Genomic DNA, 14,852 nt, shown 5'->3' with positions numbered 1-14,852 from the left:
AATATAAGATAGTGAGTAGTCAAGGTGGTGTGCCATGAATGAGTTACAGATGTACAGAAAGATTGATCCCCATAGTCCTAGGGGCAGCTGGGTGGGGCCCAAACCTGAAAGATTCCTTGAGCCGTTTATAACTGTGATGACAAACTTAAGTCTGGTGTACAAATACTGAATTTCATTAATTCTTATATGTATTATTTTTTTCACATTTAAAATCTGGAATTATATTACACATTGCATCAAATGGCTTCTTACAGTGGTGGTAAGCCAGGCAGCAGTTTTGATTTAGCTGTTTTTGCAGATGCATGCATGAACTTGGTTATAGCTCTTCAACCCTTCTATTGAGTTACAGGTATTGTTGGCTCTATACTTACTATGTTTAATTGCCATTTAAAATGTCTTTTAAAAGATTGTGCTGCGATTTGGCATAACAAAAAGTTACTAAGTATAGAAATAGGTATGAAAACAGAACAGCAATCTGTAAACTTGGTGAGACAAATACAGATTATTGGAGGAATGACCACAACTCCATTTTTTCTTGCAAACAAACCAAATAATTAGTGATTTCTAAAAATGGTGGACAGGTTCAGTAGATAAAGCAAAACGGTTGCTTATCTTGGTTTCAGGTTAGAGAAATAACCAAATCCCTCAGACTATAAGAAAGAAATTTATAAGAATCAGAGAACAGTTTTGGGGTCACAGGTACTTTTATGTTAAGGCACCAAACATTAATTTGTCAAAAATTTCTTCCAGTCTTTGCTGAAAAACTGAAATTATGTGTTAAGTCAAGTAGGAAATGGTGATAAACACTGATTTTTTTTGACAACCATGAAAATTATACTGTCAATGCTAAAGATACCAAAGGGGCATGGATTTATGTAAATTAGTGGCATGTCACTATGATACTATGTGTAAGCATACCACTATATTTAATTTAAAACTATAAAATGATATTTAATCAAATCTTCCCCTATGATGATATTGTGCTTACTCACAAGAATGGGATGTATAATGTTTGAGTTGATGGTCTATAAAGTTGCTATTGAATTAGCAAATACCAAACGATTGTTCCTAGGGGAAACACACATTAGGTTCCTGTGAGCCTGTGGTCAGAACATTTTCATTAGCTGATCAATAAATAACCTTGTTTTATGTGCATTTACGTTTAAAGATACCTTATTTAATACATACAGGCAATGCCCAGGGTACAGACAACCTGACATAAGGCATTTCGTACTTACAAATGGGCTCCCAACACTTCTCATAAGGATAATTTATTATTAAATAAATAATTTAGAAACTAGTTTTTTCCATGCATGTAAACAAATCCGCACGGCATAAGTGGTTGGTTGGAACAGCATCTTCACGCTAGCAGCTGGTCTTATAAATAGAAAGAGAACAGCTGATAGAAACAAAAGAGCACGAAGAATCAGAAGATCCAGAGCCAAGAAAGTTTACGACAAAAGGATTAGCTGAAGGCTTCCGTCTCATTGAAGCAGAATTTGCTAAGCCTGAGAGCAAGATCCTAACATTGAGTGGTTTGCAAAGGTTTACTTTGCAGTTACCAAGAACATCAGCTGCCACAAAGCCATTTATGATAAAAAATAGAAAAAGGCTGTGCAAACAACCCTAGATATCTTTTTCCAGAAACCAACTTCAGTGGTAAGCTCCTCTCTTCCAGGGACAGAATCAAATCTTGATTCTCCAGCACCCACTCCATCCTCTATGGCACCACCTCTATCATCATCTTCTGATAAATCTTAGTCCACCTTCTTGCCTCAAAAATGCCCCTTCTAGGAAGCAAGACATTGATGCAACATTAGGTGAGTGTTAAACTGTAATATTCTTTTTTGAAATTTCTCCTCTCTAAACTTTTTAAATGAGTTTGTTTTTATGTTCTGTTTGTTTGAATTAAAAGAAAGAGCACAATCATTTCTGTAACTTATTATTATAGTACAGGGCTATTATTATTATTACAGTATTACACTGTATTATTATTGCCCCATATGAGCCATTATAGTATTATTATTATTACCACATATGCACTGTTCATCAGGGATCCGAGTTACATACAAATTTGACCTAAAGATGTACTCAGGAGTGTATTTCATCTGTAACCCAGGGACTACCTGTATTGTTGATTCATTAACATTGAACAATAGCCAACAGCACCATAACTCAAAGCCTAAACAAAGCTTGTCTAACAGACACATTTTCTTTTTTTTTTTTTTTTTTTTTTTGAGACAGAGTCTCACTTTGTTGCCCAGGCTAGAGTGAGTGCCGTGGCGTCAGCCTAGCTCACAGCAACCTCAGACTCCTGGGCTTAAGCGATCCTACTGCCTCAGCCTCCCGAGTAGCTGGGACTACAGGCATGAGCCACCATGCCCGGCTAATTTTTTTGTATATATATTTTTAGTTGGCCAGATAATTTCTTTCTATTTTTGGTAGAGACGGGGTCTCACTCTTGCTCAGGCTGGTCTCGAACTCCTGACCTCGAGCGATCCACCCGCCTCGGCCTCCCAGAGCTAGGATTACAGGCGTGAGCCACCGCGCCCGGCCAGACACATTTTCTCTATAAGGCATACCATAGTCTTCTTGGGCTTAGGAACACTAGACAGCACTTGAACACTATGCTTGAAGGCCATTTTAAACAGTGAAATTGTCACTGGGACGGCCCCAACAAAGCAAATGGAAAACTTTAACAGTTTTTTTTTTCCATATAGACCTTATTAACCTGTCTATATCAGCTCATCTCAACATCGCAGGCAGATTGTTGGGCAAGGGGAAATGGTACTCACAACTCAGCACTGGATGGCTGTTCAAAGCCTCAGAAAATTGCTCATTATCTTTCATTGCCTAAAATTTCTATGAATAGCCACTGCACTCCAGCCTGGGCAACATAGTGAGACCCCATCTTTAAAATGGTGCAATAGGCAGAAAATGCTCCCCCAAAAGATGTTCACATTAGAATCCTCAGAACCTGTGACTATGTTATGCCACATAATAAAGGGGAATTGAGGGTGCAGATGGAATTAAAGTTGCTAATCACCTGGCTTGAAATGATTCTTGTCACTATTTTGGGTGGCACAGAAGACTGCCAGTTTGAGTGGATCCCTGAGCAAGAGAGTGTTCTGCAGCAAGTCCACACTGGGATGCAAACTGCCTTGCTGTTTGGTCTGATATCTCAGCAGATCCGATGGTGCTGGAGTCTGGGGTGGATAAGGATGCTGTGTGAAGTTCTTTTTTTTTTTTTTTTTTACCATGAGACCACCAGGGACTGTTTGGACTGTTTGGAGTCTTAAACCCTAACAGGAGAGTCACAGTGCAGAGTCTCAGGGTTCTGGAGCAAGGCCCTTCCTTTGACAGTGAGTAATTTGAAAAGCAGCCCCTGGCATGCCACTGAGCTTGATGGAGACCCAGAGCCTGGTGGTGCAATTCTACTGATAACGCAACTAAGCCCATCATGGGCTGGACATTGCCAGTTTTACCAAATCAAATGTTGGGTGGGTACAGCAGCAATCCATCAGACAGATAAGGAGAAAGAGGAATTAAGAAATTGGAAATGCCTTTGAGTTCAAAGAGCAGTGTCGAGAAGAACACAGGTGGGAGAGTTGGAAGTTCCCCAAGAAAGACAACTCAGCATAATAAAATTATCTTTTTCCCACTCCCTAACTGCTATCTCCTTGAATTTCCTTTATTGGGTACAGAATAGTAATATGCACTCTACGATGTCAAATTTCTGGAGTTACCATTGATGACTCCTGCTTACTAAAAAGATAGTCCCTTAAATCTGCACCTGTCTCTCCTTCTCCATTGCTACTGTCTTTTTTTGAGACAGGGTCTTTCTCTTGTCACCAAGGCTAGAGTGCAGTGGTGTGATCATAGCTCAGTACAACCTCAAACTCCTGGGCTCAAGTGGTCCTCCTGCCTCAGCCTCCCCAGTAGCTGGGACTATAGGCACGCGCCACCACACCTGGCTAATTTTTTGTTTTGTTTTTTTTTGTGTGGGGGGTCTCACTATTGCCCAGGCTGGTCTTGAACTTCTGGCCTCAAGCAATCCTCCCTGCCTTGGCCTCCCAAAGTGTTAGAATTACAAGTGTGAGCCCCTGCACCCAGTCTACTGTCTTAATTTTTTCAACATTTCTTTCTTGCAAATTTTCTATATTACTGACAGTGGTGTTTCTGCCTATCTGATCATTCCATTTCTTTTTCAAATATTTCTTGAGCATTTACTGTGTGTTAGGCCCTGGATAAACAAAGTGAAGAAGGAAAAAAACACTGCTGCTGGCCTCCTGGAATTTGCAGAAACAGACATAAAGAATCTTGTTTAAAGTCCTTCAGCCGTTGCCTGTTTTTAGGATGAAGCCCGGATCTCTTGACCAGGCTGCCTCTGCTTACCCCTCCAGCATCACGCCTAACCAGTGCTCTTTATTCTAACAAGCTCTGCAGCCACAACTTTCCGTTCAGAGAACCCTCTTCTCTCCCTTCAGGCGGGAATCCACTTTCTCACGCAGCCTTCTGGACACTCTCTCCCCCCTTCAGCTGCACTTCTTTGTAACCCCAGGACACCTCATGCTATCACTACCACACACGCATCACACTTTACCGTGATTCTCCCTTCCCTTGTCCATTGCCACTACTCTACAATGAGCTCAGCTTGTGTCCCCAATACTTAGTACAGTGAAGGGTTCACAGTGGGGGCGTGCCCGAGCGTGGGCGTGCTCCGAGCTCCGTACGTCCTAGAGGGGAGCTGGAAGAGGCAGGAGACACAGGGACACGTTTTTTGTCAAACAGAACGGAAGAGACATACAGAAATGCCCCTCACACTCTGCAATAGCAGACAAGGCCATCACATCACTTCCGTACCCTAACAAAGGAGCAACAGGGCCGTGACTCCAAGGCTTCCTGGGGCTTTGCTGCCTTCGAATGGGTAGCGACCTGGTCTCTTCCTCTCTTACTGGAATTCAGTGGCGCGCCCCCTGGCGCCTCCGACAGACACTGCAGCAGTGGGAGGGCTCCGGCGAGCACGCGGTCCCAGACCGGCGCGTGGCGCGTGCGCAGGACGCGAGCGCTCGGTTCGGCTAGGGAGAGTCCAAGCGTGCGGGGTGAGAGCTGTGTAGTCGGAGCCTGCTTTTCTCCAGAAATAAGGATGTGATTTCTATTTTTCCGCTTCGAGTTAATCTTACCTTAAAATATATGACTTGACCTGTGGTTATGCAAGGAGCGACTGAGGGGGCTAGCGGGTGGTCAAAGCCTTCTCCGTCCTCCGGCACCCCTCCCACGGGGCTGTGGGTCGGGCAGGCGCAGGTCGCGGCGCGGGGGCGGAAGCGGCGGCGGCGGCGGCTGTCAGAGCCGGAGAGGGGCTGGGCAGGGCCGCCATGGAGGGTCAACGCTGGCTGCCCCTGGAGGCCAACCCTGAGGTGAGCGCGGCTCGGGGCCGGCCCGGGGCCCGCGGGCAGGGGCGGAGGGAGCCGGGCTGTGCCGCTAGTCCACAGCAGTCTGTCTCTAAATGGTGTTCTCTGTTTTGTTTTCAGGTCACCAACCAGGTGAGTGAGGTGTCTGTCGCGTGGGACCCCGGAGTCCCTTTTGCCTGCTCGGCGTGCTTCTCTGCTGGCCTCCACCTCGCGCTCCCAGGGATCCTGGGATTTAATTCCGTGAGGGCCCCTCTTGTTCTGGTTCAGGCGGGTCCGCCCCCTTTGCGGCCACCTCCCTGCCACCTGGCCCCTGGCGATGCTCCCGGCCGCCCCAGCCACTGCTCAGGTCCCATTCCCCGGTCAGCCGGTTCCTGGGGACTCCGGGTCTGAGCTTTGAAGGACTTTCGCCCTGTACTCTTAATCCTCTTCCCTCTTCGTTTTGCCTCCTGCTAGTGACGATTCCCTAATTTTCCTACCCCTGTACCTTCTGGATGACTAATTTGCCTACACTTCCTGACTCCAAGCTTTGTAAACTCGCCCACCCAGTCCTTGCAATTTCATCCACCGCCTGCACTATGAAATCATCTTCCAGTCGTCTTCTCTTGCCCCATCAAGTCGCTTCTCTTCCCCGCCACGCCCCCTTTCTCTTCCAGTCTTCTAAAACTGGAAATTTAGTTGCTTTCCTACCAAAGAAATCTCAGTTTAATAGTTCGCACGCCGTTCTTGGCCACTTACAGCCCTTAAAGTTCCTTGTGGGTATCGGAGGTTGGAACAGTTTCCAACCACATGATTAAAAGGACAGAGTGCTAGTCCTTTTGATTTGCTCAGGTATGTCTTGTATTATGCTGTTTTTTCATTCTCACAGCTCGTTTTTTTTACCACTCTCTTAGTTTGTCACATAACTCCCACCCAGTCATCCTTCTCGTCACCAAGGAATAAAGATTCATTGTGTACTCCAAAAGTTGATTTTTGGTTTTTAAAGCTTGTAGCAAATTCCCCGGGAAAGAGGGACATCCTCGTTTTGTTCCCTATCTTAGGGAGAAAATACTAGATCTTTCACCATTAAGTATGTGAGCTATAGGTTTTTGGAAGATGCCTATTATCAAGCTAAAGAAGTTCATTTGTTCCTTAGTTTGCTGAGAGTTTTTATTATGGATCAATGTTGAATTTTCTCAAATGATTTTTCTGCATCTCTTGAGATGACCATTTAAGGAAGAAATAATACCAATTTCTACATAAACATAAAAGAGGGAGACCCTTCCCAACTCATTTTATGGCCAGCATTTCCCTGACACCAAAACCAGAAAAGCCATAATGAGAAAAACTGCAGACTAGAGTCCTTCATGAACATATAAAAAATCCTCAATAAAATATTAGCAAGTAAAATGCTACAGCAATAAATATATAAAAGGATAACATTCTGCTTCTGAATGCTTTTAGAGAAAACACACACACACACACACACACACACACACACACACACAAGGATAACATATCATGACCAAGAGCAGTTTATCTTGATATTGCAAAGCTGGTTCACCACTCAAAAATCCATGTAATTAGCCATATCAATAAGCTAAAAAACAACTGTTTTTAGTTATTGTTAATTGTTTTAATAAAATATAAGTTTGTGTAACTGGAAACTTAAAAAATCTGTTATTCAGCTGCTAGTGGACTTTGTTCCTAGGTTACCTTGATAAATTGTAAATCACATTCACTCATTAGTATTAATATGGAGGGGTACCTTTTATAATACCAGTTGTCTGAATAGGAGCTGGTTATTCTTTGCTGATTAAAATATTCTTGTTTTTTGGCATTTCAATCCAGTGGGAAGACAGATAGTAAACAAGCAAACAAATCTTCAGCAATTCTTGTAAGTGCAGTGGAAAAAATTAATAGGGTGCTATGATAGAGGCCATCAAGGAAAATTTAACAGGTTGGATAGTGACGAGACCTTTCTGAGGTGACATAAACAGAAAAGGATATTATTTGGTAAAAGATTGTACACTATGTATGGCATGCTTTGGCATGTTTTAGTTTGTTTTAAATTTATTGAAGAAATAATGTGATTTTAGTGGGGGAATGGGCAAGTATCTAAAAAGTGGTTAGTTTTAATTAAAAATTTTGTGGTTGTTTCTTTATTGTTTATGTGTTAGTGGTAGAGTCAAGATTAGAAAATGAATAGAAATTTAATTAACTGACTTAGAATTTGGAGAATTAGTAAACCCCAACAATAATATCCATACCACCCTTTTTGATTTCCTCAACCTGATGGAATCATAGGACCTTGATTTATCATCTGGTAATTACATGTGTTATTATTGTATTCTTAGTTTTAGCAAATACTGCTTTATGGTCTAATGATGTCTAGTGTTTTATAAGAATAGTCATCACATGTCTACTGTATGCAGATCGGTATTAACAGACATTAGCTAGTAACCACGTGTCTCAGTAGACGTGGTAAGCAATGATTTATCTTGCTAGTAGGCTGTCAACCCTTTTTAAGGATATTTGGTTATGATACATGTAGGAATTACTTAGAATAAAATCAGTTAAGTGATAGAAAAAATTATTAAAATTTTCTAAGCTCTACTTTATTTACATATGCATTTAAAGGGGATAAAAGCAGCTTGCAGCTGATGGAAAGTTGCAGATAATTAAGCATCAGGAATTATAACATTTTTTAGAAGTACAGAATGTGATATGGGTAATCATTATCATTTATGACCATACTAAATTTTCATTGTGACTATTTTTTGTGATTTGAGTGGTGAATCACAAATCACAAATAGCACAGCCACATTATGTATATTTTAAACATTGTGTTTTAGAACTGATGATTTTTATATGGAATCCCACTAGGATTATTCCTAATTGTGATTTTATTGAGGAGGCAAAATATTTTTCTAGTGTAATGTCAAAGGGAAATAAATTTGCTGAAGCATAACTATTCTATTTAGCCTAGATGCTTAGAGTTAGAAAAATAATTAGAGGTTATCCGCTGGATTATTGCCATAACTATACAAGAATTCTCTAATTAGTGATTCCCATTTGAGGAAAAAAAACTTGTTATTCTGTTCTCCTTGAGCTACTGCCTCACTTCTGTCTCCTTCCTTTGTAAACTTTGCACAGGGTTGTCCATAGCTGCTGGCACTACTACCTCATCTCCCTTCTCTTCTGTATTCACTCCCATCTAGTTTGCTTCTGTCCTCACCATTTCATAGTAACTACTTGTGTCAGGTTTACTAATCACTTTGCTAGATCCAGTGGCCACTTTTCTGTTACCATATTTCTTAGCTTCTCAGCAGCATTTGGTAGGGTATCCTACTCCATCCTTCTTGAAACATTATCTTGTCCTGGTTTCTGTGATGATTCTGATTTTCCTCCTGTTTTCCTAGAGTCTCTTTTGCTAGATCATCTCCCTTCCAACTTCTAAGAAGCTCTCAGAGCTTTGTCCTAGACTGCTAATCTTTTCTTTGTGCATCCTCTCCTAGTGATGTTTTGTATTGTGTAGCTTTAATGCCATCACTTGTCACATAGTTGACCCCACCGCCCTTTAAGCTCTGACTTCTCCACCAAATTGGAAATCTATATACTCAACTACCATTCTGATATCTCCATCTGGATGTCTTGTGGATACCTCAAACTTAACATGACCAAAAATGAAATCTAGATTTTCATCCTTCCATCTTTCCCCTAAATCCATTTCTTTCTCGTCTATCCAGTGTTCAGGTTGGTATCAGTGATTCTTCTCCCTGACTGTGCCATTTTCAAGAGGCTATAGTATATTGATTTGATTTCTTTGATTGGAATCTCTGCTCTGCCATTTACCAGCTCTGAGACCATGGGCAGTTATCTAACTATCTGTACCTTAGTTAATTTCTTATAATCTCTCCTAATCTTGTGAGATTGTTGTAAGGATTAAATAAATGACTGCATGTAAAAAATGCAGAACAATGTCTGGAACAAAGCACGCTCTCCATGAATGTTAGCTATTTTTAATAATCTATCCCAATTTTGGCCATTTTCTCCATTTCAACAACCACAACACAATCTACCACCATCCTTAGCTTGGACAACTGCAGTAGCTTCCTAACTAGTTTTTCTGCCTGCCTTTTGCCTCCCTAAAGTCTTATTTCCATATATATCCAAAGTGGTCTTATAAAAATGCAAATCAAGTCTTGTGATTCCTTGCTTAAGACACTCTAATAGTCTTCCCGTGCTTGTCCTTAGAGTACACTCCAAGGTTCTCAGTGTGAATGGATGAGGGGGTATTGCCCATCTCTGCCCCAACTCATGCTGTGTTGCCGTCTTGGAATGCCAGATTTGTTCCTGCTTCAGAGTCTTTGCACTTGCTCGTCCTTTGCTTGAATCATCTAATCTGGGCTATTTCATGGCTGATTCTTTCGTGTCATTTGTGGCTCAATTTCAAGTTACCTCCTCAGTGAGTCCTTGGGAGGATAACCCTTCTCAAATCTGTACTGTTATCCTGTCTTGTTTTATTTTCTTTATAATACTTCCCACCTTGTGAAATTACCTTATTTATTTATGTGTTTACTTGTTTATCCTGTGTATTTTACCACTAGAACGTCAGTTCTGTGAGAGCAGAGACATGACTGAAGAACCAAGCATGGTGCCTGGTCCATAGAGGGCTCTCAAAAATACATAGTTATGGAATGGAAGGATGAATAGATCTTAAAAAGCTGCTTTCCTGCTCCAGAAAATCTTTCTCAAAATTATCTTTAATGTGTTCATGAATCTTTTGCCTGACTATTTCAATGAGCAGTATTATATCTCATAAGGTAGTTTAATTTTTTAATTATAATTATGAAAATAATATATAAATAGAAGAATTATATATTTCTTAATTGAAACAAAATCTGCTTTACTGTAACTTCCTCCAGGTGTCCATCATCTTCCCATTGAAACCATACAGAGGAAACCTAATTACTCTTTAAAAACTTTTTAAAATTAAAACAAGATTTTTTTTTTGAGACGAAGTCTCACTATGTTGCCAGGCTGGCCTTGAACTCCTGGGCTCAAGTAATCCTCCTGCCTTAGCCTCCTGAGTAGCTGGGACTACAAGCATGTGCCACTGTGCCCAGCTCCTAATTGTTCCTTTCTGTTATTATTAATACTAAGAATATCTGGGGATAGGGATCTTAATAATTTAAGGGTTCTCTGAACATGCCTGGAAACTTCAGCTGTGATATCTTCCAAAACCTTATCGTTCCTGGGCACCTTCCTTTTGTCCCTCCTTTTTTTTTTTTTTTTGAGACAGAGTCTCACTCTGTTGCCTGGGCTAGAGTGAGTGCCGCGTGGCGTCAGCCCAGCTCACAGCAACCTCAAACTCCTGGGCTTAAGCGATCCTTCTGCCTCAGCCTCCCGAGTAGCTGGGACTACAGGCATGCGCCACCATGCCCGGCTAATTTTTTCTATATATATTTTTAGTTGTCCAGATAATTTTTATTTCTATTTTTAGTAGAGACGGGGTCTCACTCAGGCTGGTCTCGAACTCCTGACCTCGAGGGATCCACCCACCTCGGCCTCCCGGAGGGCTAGGATTACAGGCGTGAGCCACCGTGCCCGGCCCTTTTGTCCCTCTTTACTTGGTTATTGACCTTCATAAATGTTGATTACAGTGGGCTATTACATTATCTTGAATGATCCTTCTTTTAAAGCAGACTAACATTGTATCACCTTTGTTGACAATTTTGTAGTTAATCCACATTGAGCTTGCTGTGAAGTAAACTCCTTTTTTTCTTAATCCCCACATAAAACATTTTCAGTGTTTCCCTGTTCTATACTTAATAATCCATTTTTTTGTTTTATTTTTTATTCAATATCCATTAAAATTCATTTTTGCTAGTTTCTAAACTGCCATTTTCTCATTTAACTACTAGTTATTCTCCTAGTTCTGCATCTAGCAGTTACGACTGGTATACTCCTACTGATAGTAATATCAAGCAATTACTAGATAAGCAATTTACATCATAATTCAGGTCATTAATGAATTAGTAACAAGGCAGAATCTTGGCTGCCCTGAGCAGGCTATTAAAGACCAGAAGAAATGGCTTTAGAACAAATTTGAAAGGAAAATGAATTTTATTTTTCTATTTTTAAAAATGTATAAAATCAGAGTCTATTGTAATTTGTCACCTAAAGAATGAGGAGGAATTCATTATATGTTAGCAGGGACTAATAGTTTTTTAGAAAGAGAAGTCTAATTTGTGTGCAAAAACCTGGAGGGAAAAGACAGTATAGACCCCTTGAAAATCCATTCTTTGAGAGTTCATTGTGGCTAAAGTTAGAGAATAAAGGTACAAAAAAGATAGTCTGAGTAGAGAGAGAGAGAGATGAGGGTAGACAAGCAAATAGATGCCAGACCTTCCAGAGCACTTGACCTTGAAAAATCACTTAACTCCCATCCTCAGTTTTCTCACTGGTAAAAGGGTACAATGAAACTTGCCTTGCCAGCAGCAGTAAAAGTAAAGTGGGTAAAGCTCCTAGCTCCTCACACACAATGGTCTCAAAAATATTTACAAGTAATTTTTAATATTCTTTATGTGGTGAAAAATTTGTCATTAGAACATAGAATAAAAAGAGTAAGTTGACTAAAGATTGTTTAATGGGCACGTATTATAGTTTATTAATTATCTTGATTGGCCAAAATTGTGAAAATTTAGTGAGCTAATCAGTCAGACTTTTATTTTTGGTTACTTTATTACTGAGTATTTAAACTAGAAAAGCCATAAAACTAGTATTAGAGGTTATGAAATCTTTTATCCTACTTGATGTGAACAGGGTGCTTCTAATTAAGAGTGTAGAGATGGCTTCGCAAAGGCATCTAGAGATAATTTTCTTTGATTAAATGAATGCCAAGTTTTAGATTAGGAGCCAAATATATCTTTTCTACCTCTTTAACTTGGCATAAATGAACACAAATATATATTAAATATTCATTATAAATAGGCTTAAGTGACATATGTAGACATACAAGTGACTAGGTTGTCTATTAAAGTAGAAATGTAATCTTCAGTCAGTTCAAGAAATAAAACTTGGTTGTCTGTGGTTCAACTAGGTACAGGGCTAGGTGATAGGATTAAAAAGATGGATGAGACAGTCTATTCCCCTGACTTTGCAGTCAATTTTTCTCCTTTTTGATTTCTAGATAGAATTGAATATTGCAAAGGGTATAGACTAGGAAGTTTGGAGGAAGTGGAGAAGGGAGAGGGAAGTAGTTTGGAGCGCTTTAGTGAACTTTAGTCAGGTCTGGAATCATGAGTAGAAATCTGGTGAAGAATGGGTATAATGTAGAGGAGTACATTGATCTCCACACCCCAGACTATTATAGGGCATGTGACTTGATGCAGGAATGAACGTAATAGATACTGAGCTCTATTGGCTCTATTCTGTCAAAAGAGGTTTTTAAAATCAGTATATTTCTTGTTAAACATACTTATCACCTTATTTTTGACCAATGATATTATCATTAAGCGGAGTCTGTCTCTTCTACAAGCAGAGAAATAAGAGAGATAAGGAGAGTTGCCCTTTAAACAGGAAGGTCTTGTCTTAGAGTACTCAAATATATGTGAGATGAATAATGCTGTTTACATAACATGGCAAGGCTTCCATTGGTTTTGCAAGACCTTATTTGATGATCTAAGTACATGTGATCATTTTTCAGGGAGAGATGCTTAGGACGCCTTTTTTTTTTTTTAATTTTGAAATGTTCGATACTGTTAAACCGGTAGATACTGTAATATATTCTTGAGGTAAGACGTAATGATGCATTTTTAATATGATTTTTGTTTTCTGTTTTCTTTTTTTCTATCATCTAAAACTTATTTTGTGATGATATACTTCAAAAAATTATCAGCTTTTTTCAATACAGTTATGAATTTATTGTGACATTGACATTCTCATTATTTTTTTCCCTATTTGATAGATTAAGATCTGACATTTTATTTTCCTATGAAACTTTAAGAATTGTAAACAACAACTAATCTTTTGTTACAGTTGTGTGGCAAAATAGAAGAGAGGCAGTGAACTTGAGTCAGTTTCATTGTGTACTAGAGGTTGAGAAAGCCAGTAATTTACTTCCTTTATCAAGTATTTTCTGTTGTACACACAAGTCACTTGGATTTTTTGGCTTATATCGCTCTGCTTGTTGATAATAATGCTTAGCTGTCAATCTATCTTTAAACCTCGGACATCTTTTTGGGAAATAGGATAAACTATGTTGATCTGCTGAAACAATTTGTTATTTACTAAAACTTGAATGCCTATCCTTAAAAATCAAGTGCTGGAAATGAGTTTAAGATATCAACCAACCTAATTTGTGTATATTTGGTGAAGTCCTGATTTATCAATCCCAAAGTAATGGATTTTGAAAGAAGTGGTTTTGTTTCACATCATGAATTTTAAATGTTTGTTATGTGCTATAAATAAACTGCTGTCTTTTCCTACCCTATTCACGGAAAACCTGCTTTACTGCATTCTTTTCCCCACAGTTTTATTAAAGTATAATTGACAAATAAAAATTACATGTATTTGTGGTGTATAATGTGATGTTTTGATATGTGCTGTTCTACGGCTCTCTTATTGAACATTTGTATTATATCTCTTTATATGTATTAGATATATAGTACATACTAGTTGTTCATTTTCCTGTTATAATGTTTTTTTTTGTTTGTTTTTGTTTTTTACCAACTAACAGTAACTAACATTCTACTATTTTTTTTTTCTTTCACCAGTTTCTTAAACAATTAGGTTTACATCCTAACTGGCAATTTGTTGATGTATATGGGATGGATCCTGAACTCCTTAGCATGGTACCAAGACCAGTCTGTGCAGTGCTACTTCTCTTCCCTATTACAGAAAAGGTAATTGTTAAGTAAGATACAAAGTTTCTGGTAAATACAGTTTTTTCAAAAAATTTTTTACAAACTTTTTATAATGTTTTTAGTAAATACAAGCTTTAAGAGCAAATGGTCCCCTTATTGCATAAAATCAGGCAATCTGGGCAGTAAGGAAATCTTAAAAATGTTTTATTAAAGAGACAATATTTAGATTTTGATTTATAGATTGATAGTGAAGCCCTACGTTAGTCTTTTAAGCTTGGCTAGTTATCTTTTATAAAATGTGGTTACTTTGCCTCAACTGTGTTTTGATGTGACATTTAATCACATTTTGATTTACATATTTTAGAAATTCTAAGTACTAGAATCTTAAATTTTTTTCAATATATATAAAAAAGAAATCTCCTTTGCTTATTTTAAGGAGATAGGGGAAACTGATAACATGGGTTACATTATTTTCAAATAAACTTGATTTGGGTGGGAATCGCTAAATTCAGATACAGTTTAGTTGGCAGATTTAGGATGTTTGGGCGATTATAAATAGCTATTCTTAGATCTCTGTATTTAAATTCAAATCCCC

General features: G+C 39.0%; 1 protein-coding gene across 2 annotated transcripts in view; it reads left to right on the top strand.

The window, feature by feature from the left end:
- The first annotated feature begins 5,073 nt into the window (after positions 1-5,073).
- UCHL3 (ubiquitin C-terminal hydrolase L3) overlaps positions 5,074-14,852 on the top strand; it is a 59,171-nt gene continuing 49,392 nt past the window's right edge. Inside the window, exons 1-3 of one of the 2 annotated variants that reach the window (XM_045566766.1) lie at positions 5,074-5,417; positions 5,532-5,543; positions 14,168-14,296. In XM_045566766.1, coding sequence (XP_045422722.1) covers positions 5,376-5,417; positions 5,532-5,543; positions 14,168-14,296 — 183 coding nt within the window. In that variant the 5' untranslated portion in view covers positions 5,074-5,375. The remainder of the gene's footprint in view (positions 5,418-5,531; positions 5,544-14,167; positions 14,297-14,852) is intronic. The other variant, XM_045566767.1, reaches the window with a different exon arrangement.

This window comes from Lemur catta, chromosome 13 (assembly GCF_020740605.2).
Source record: "Lemur catta isolate mLemCat1 chromosome 13, mLemCat1.pri, whole genome shotgun sequence".
Classification (NCBI taxonomy): domain Eukaryota; kingdom Metazoa; phylum Chordata; class Mammalia; order Primates; family Lemuridae; genus Lemur; species Lemur catta.
This window is presented reverse-complemented; position numbering and strand designations above follow the sequence as displayed.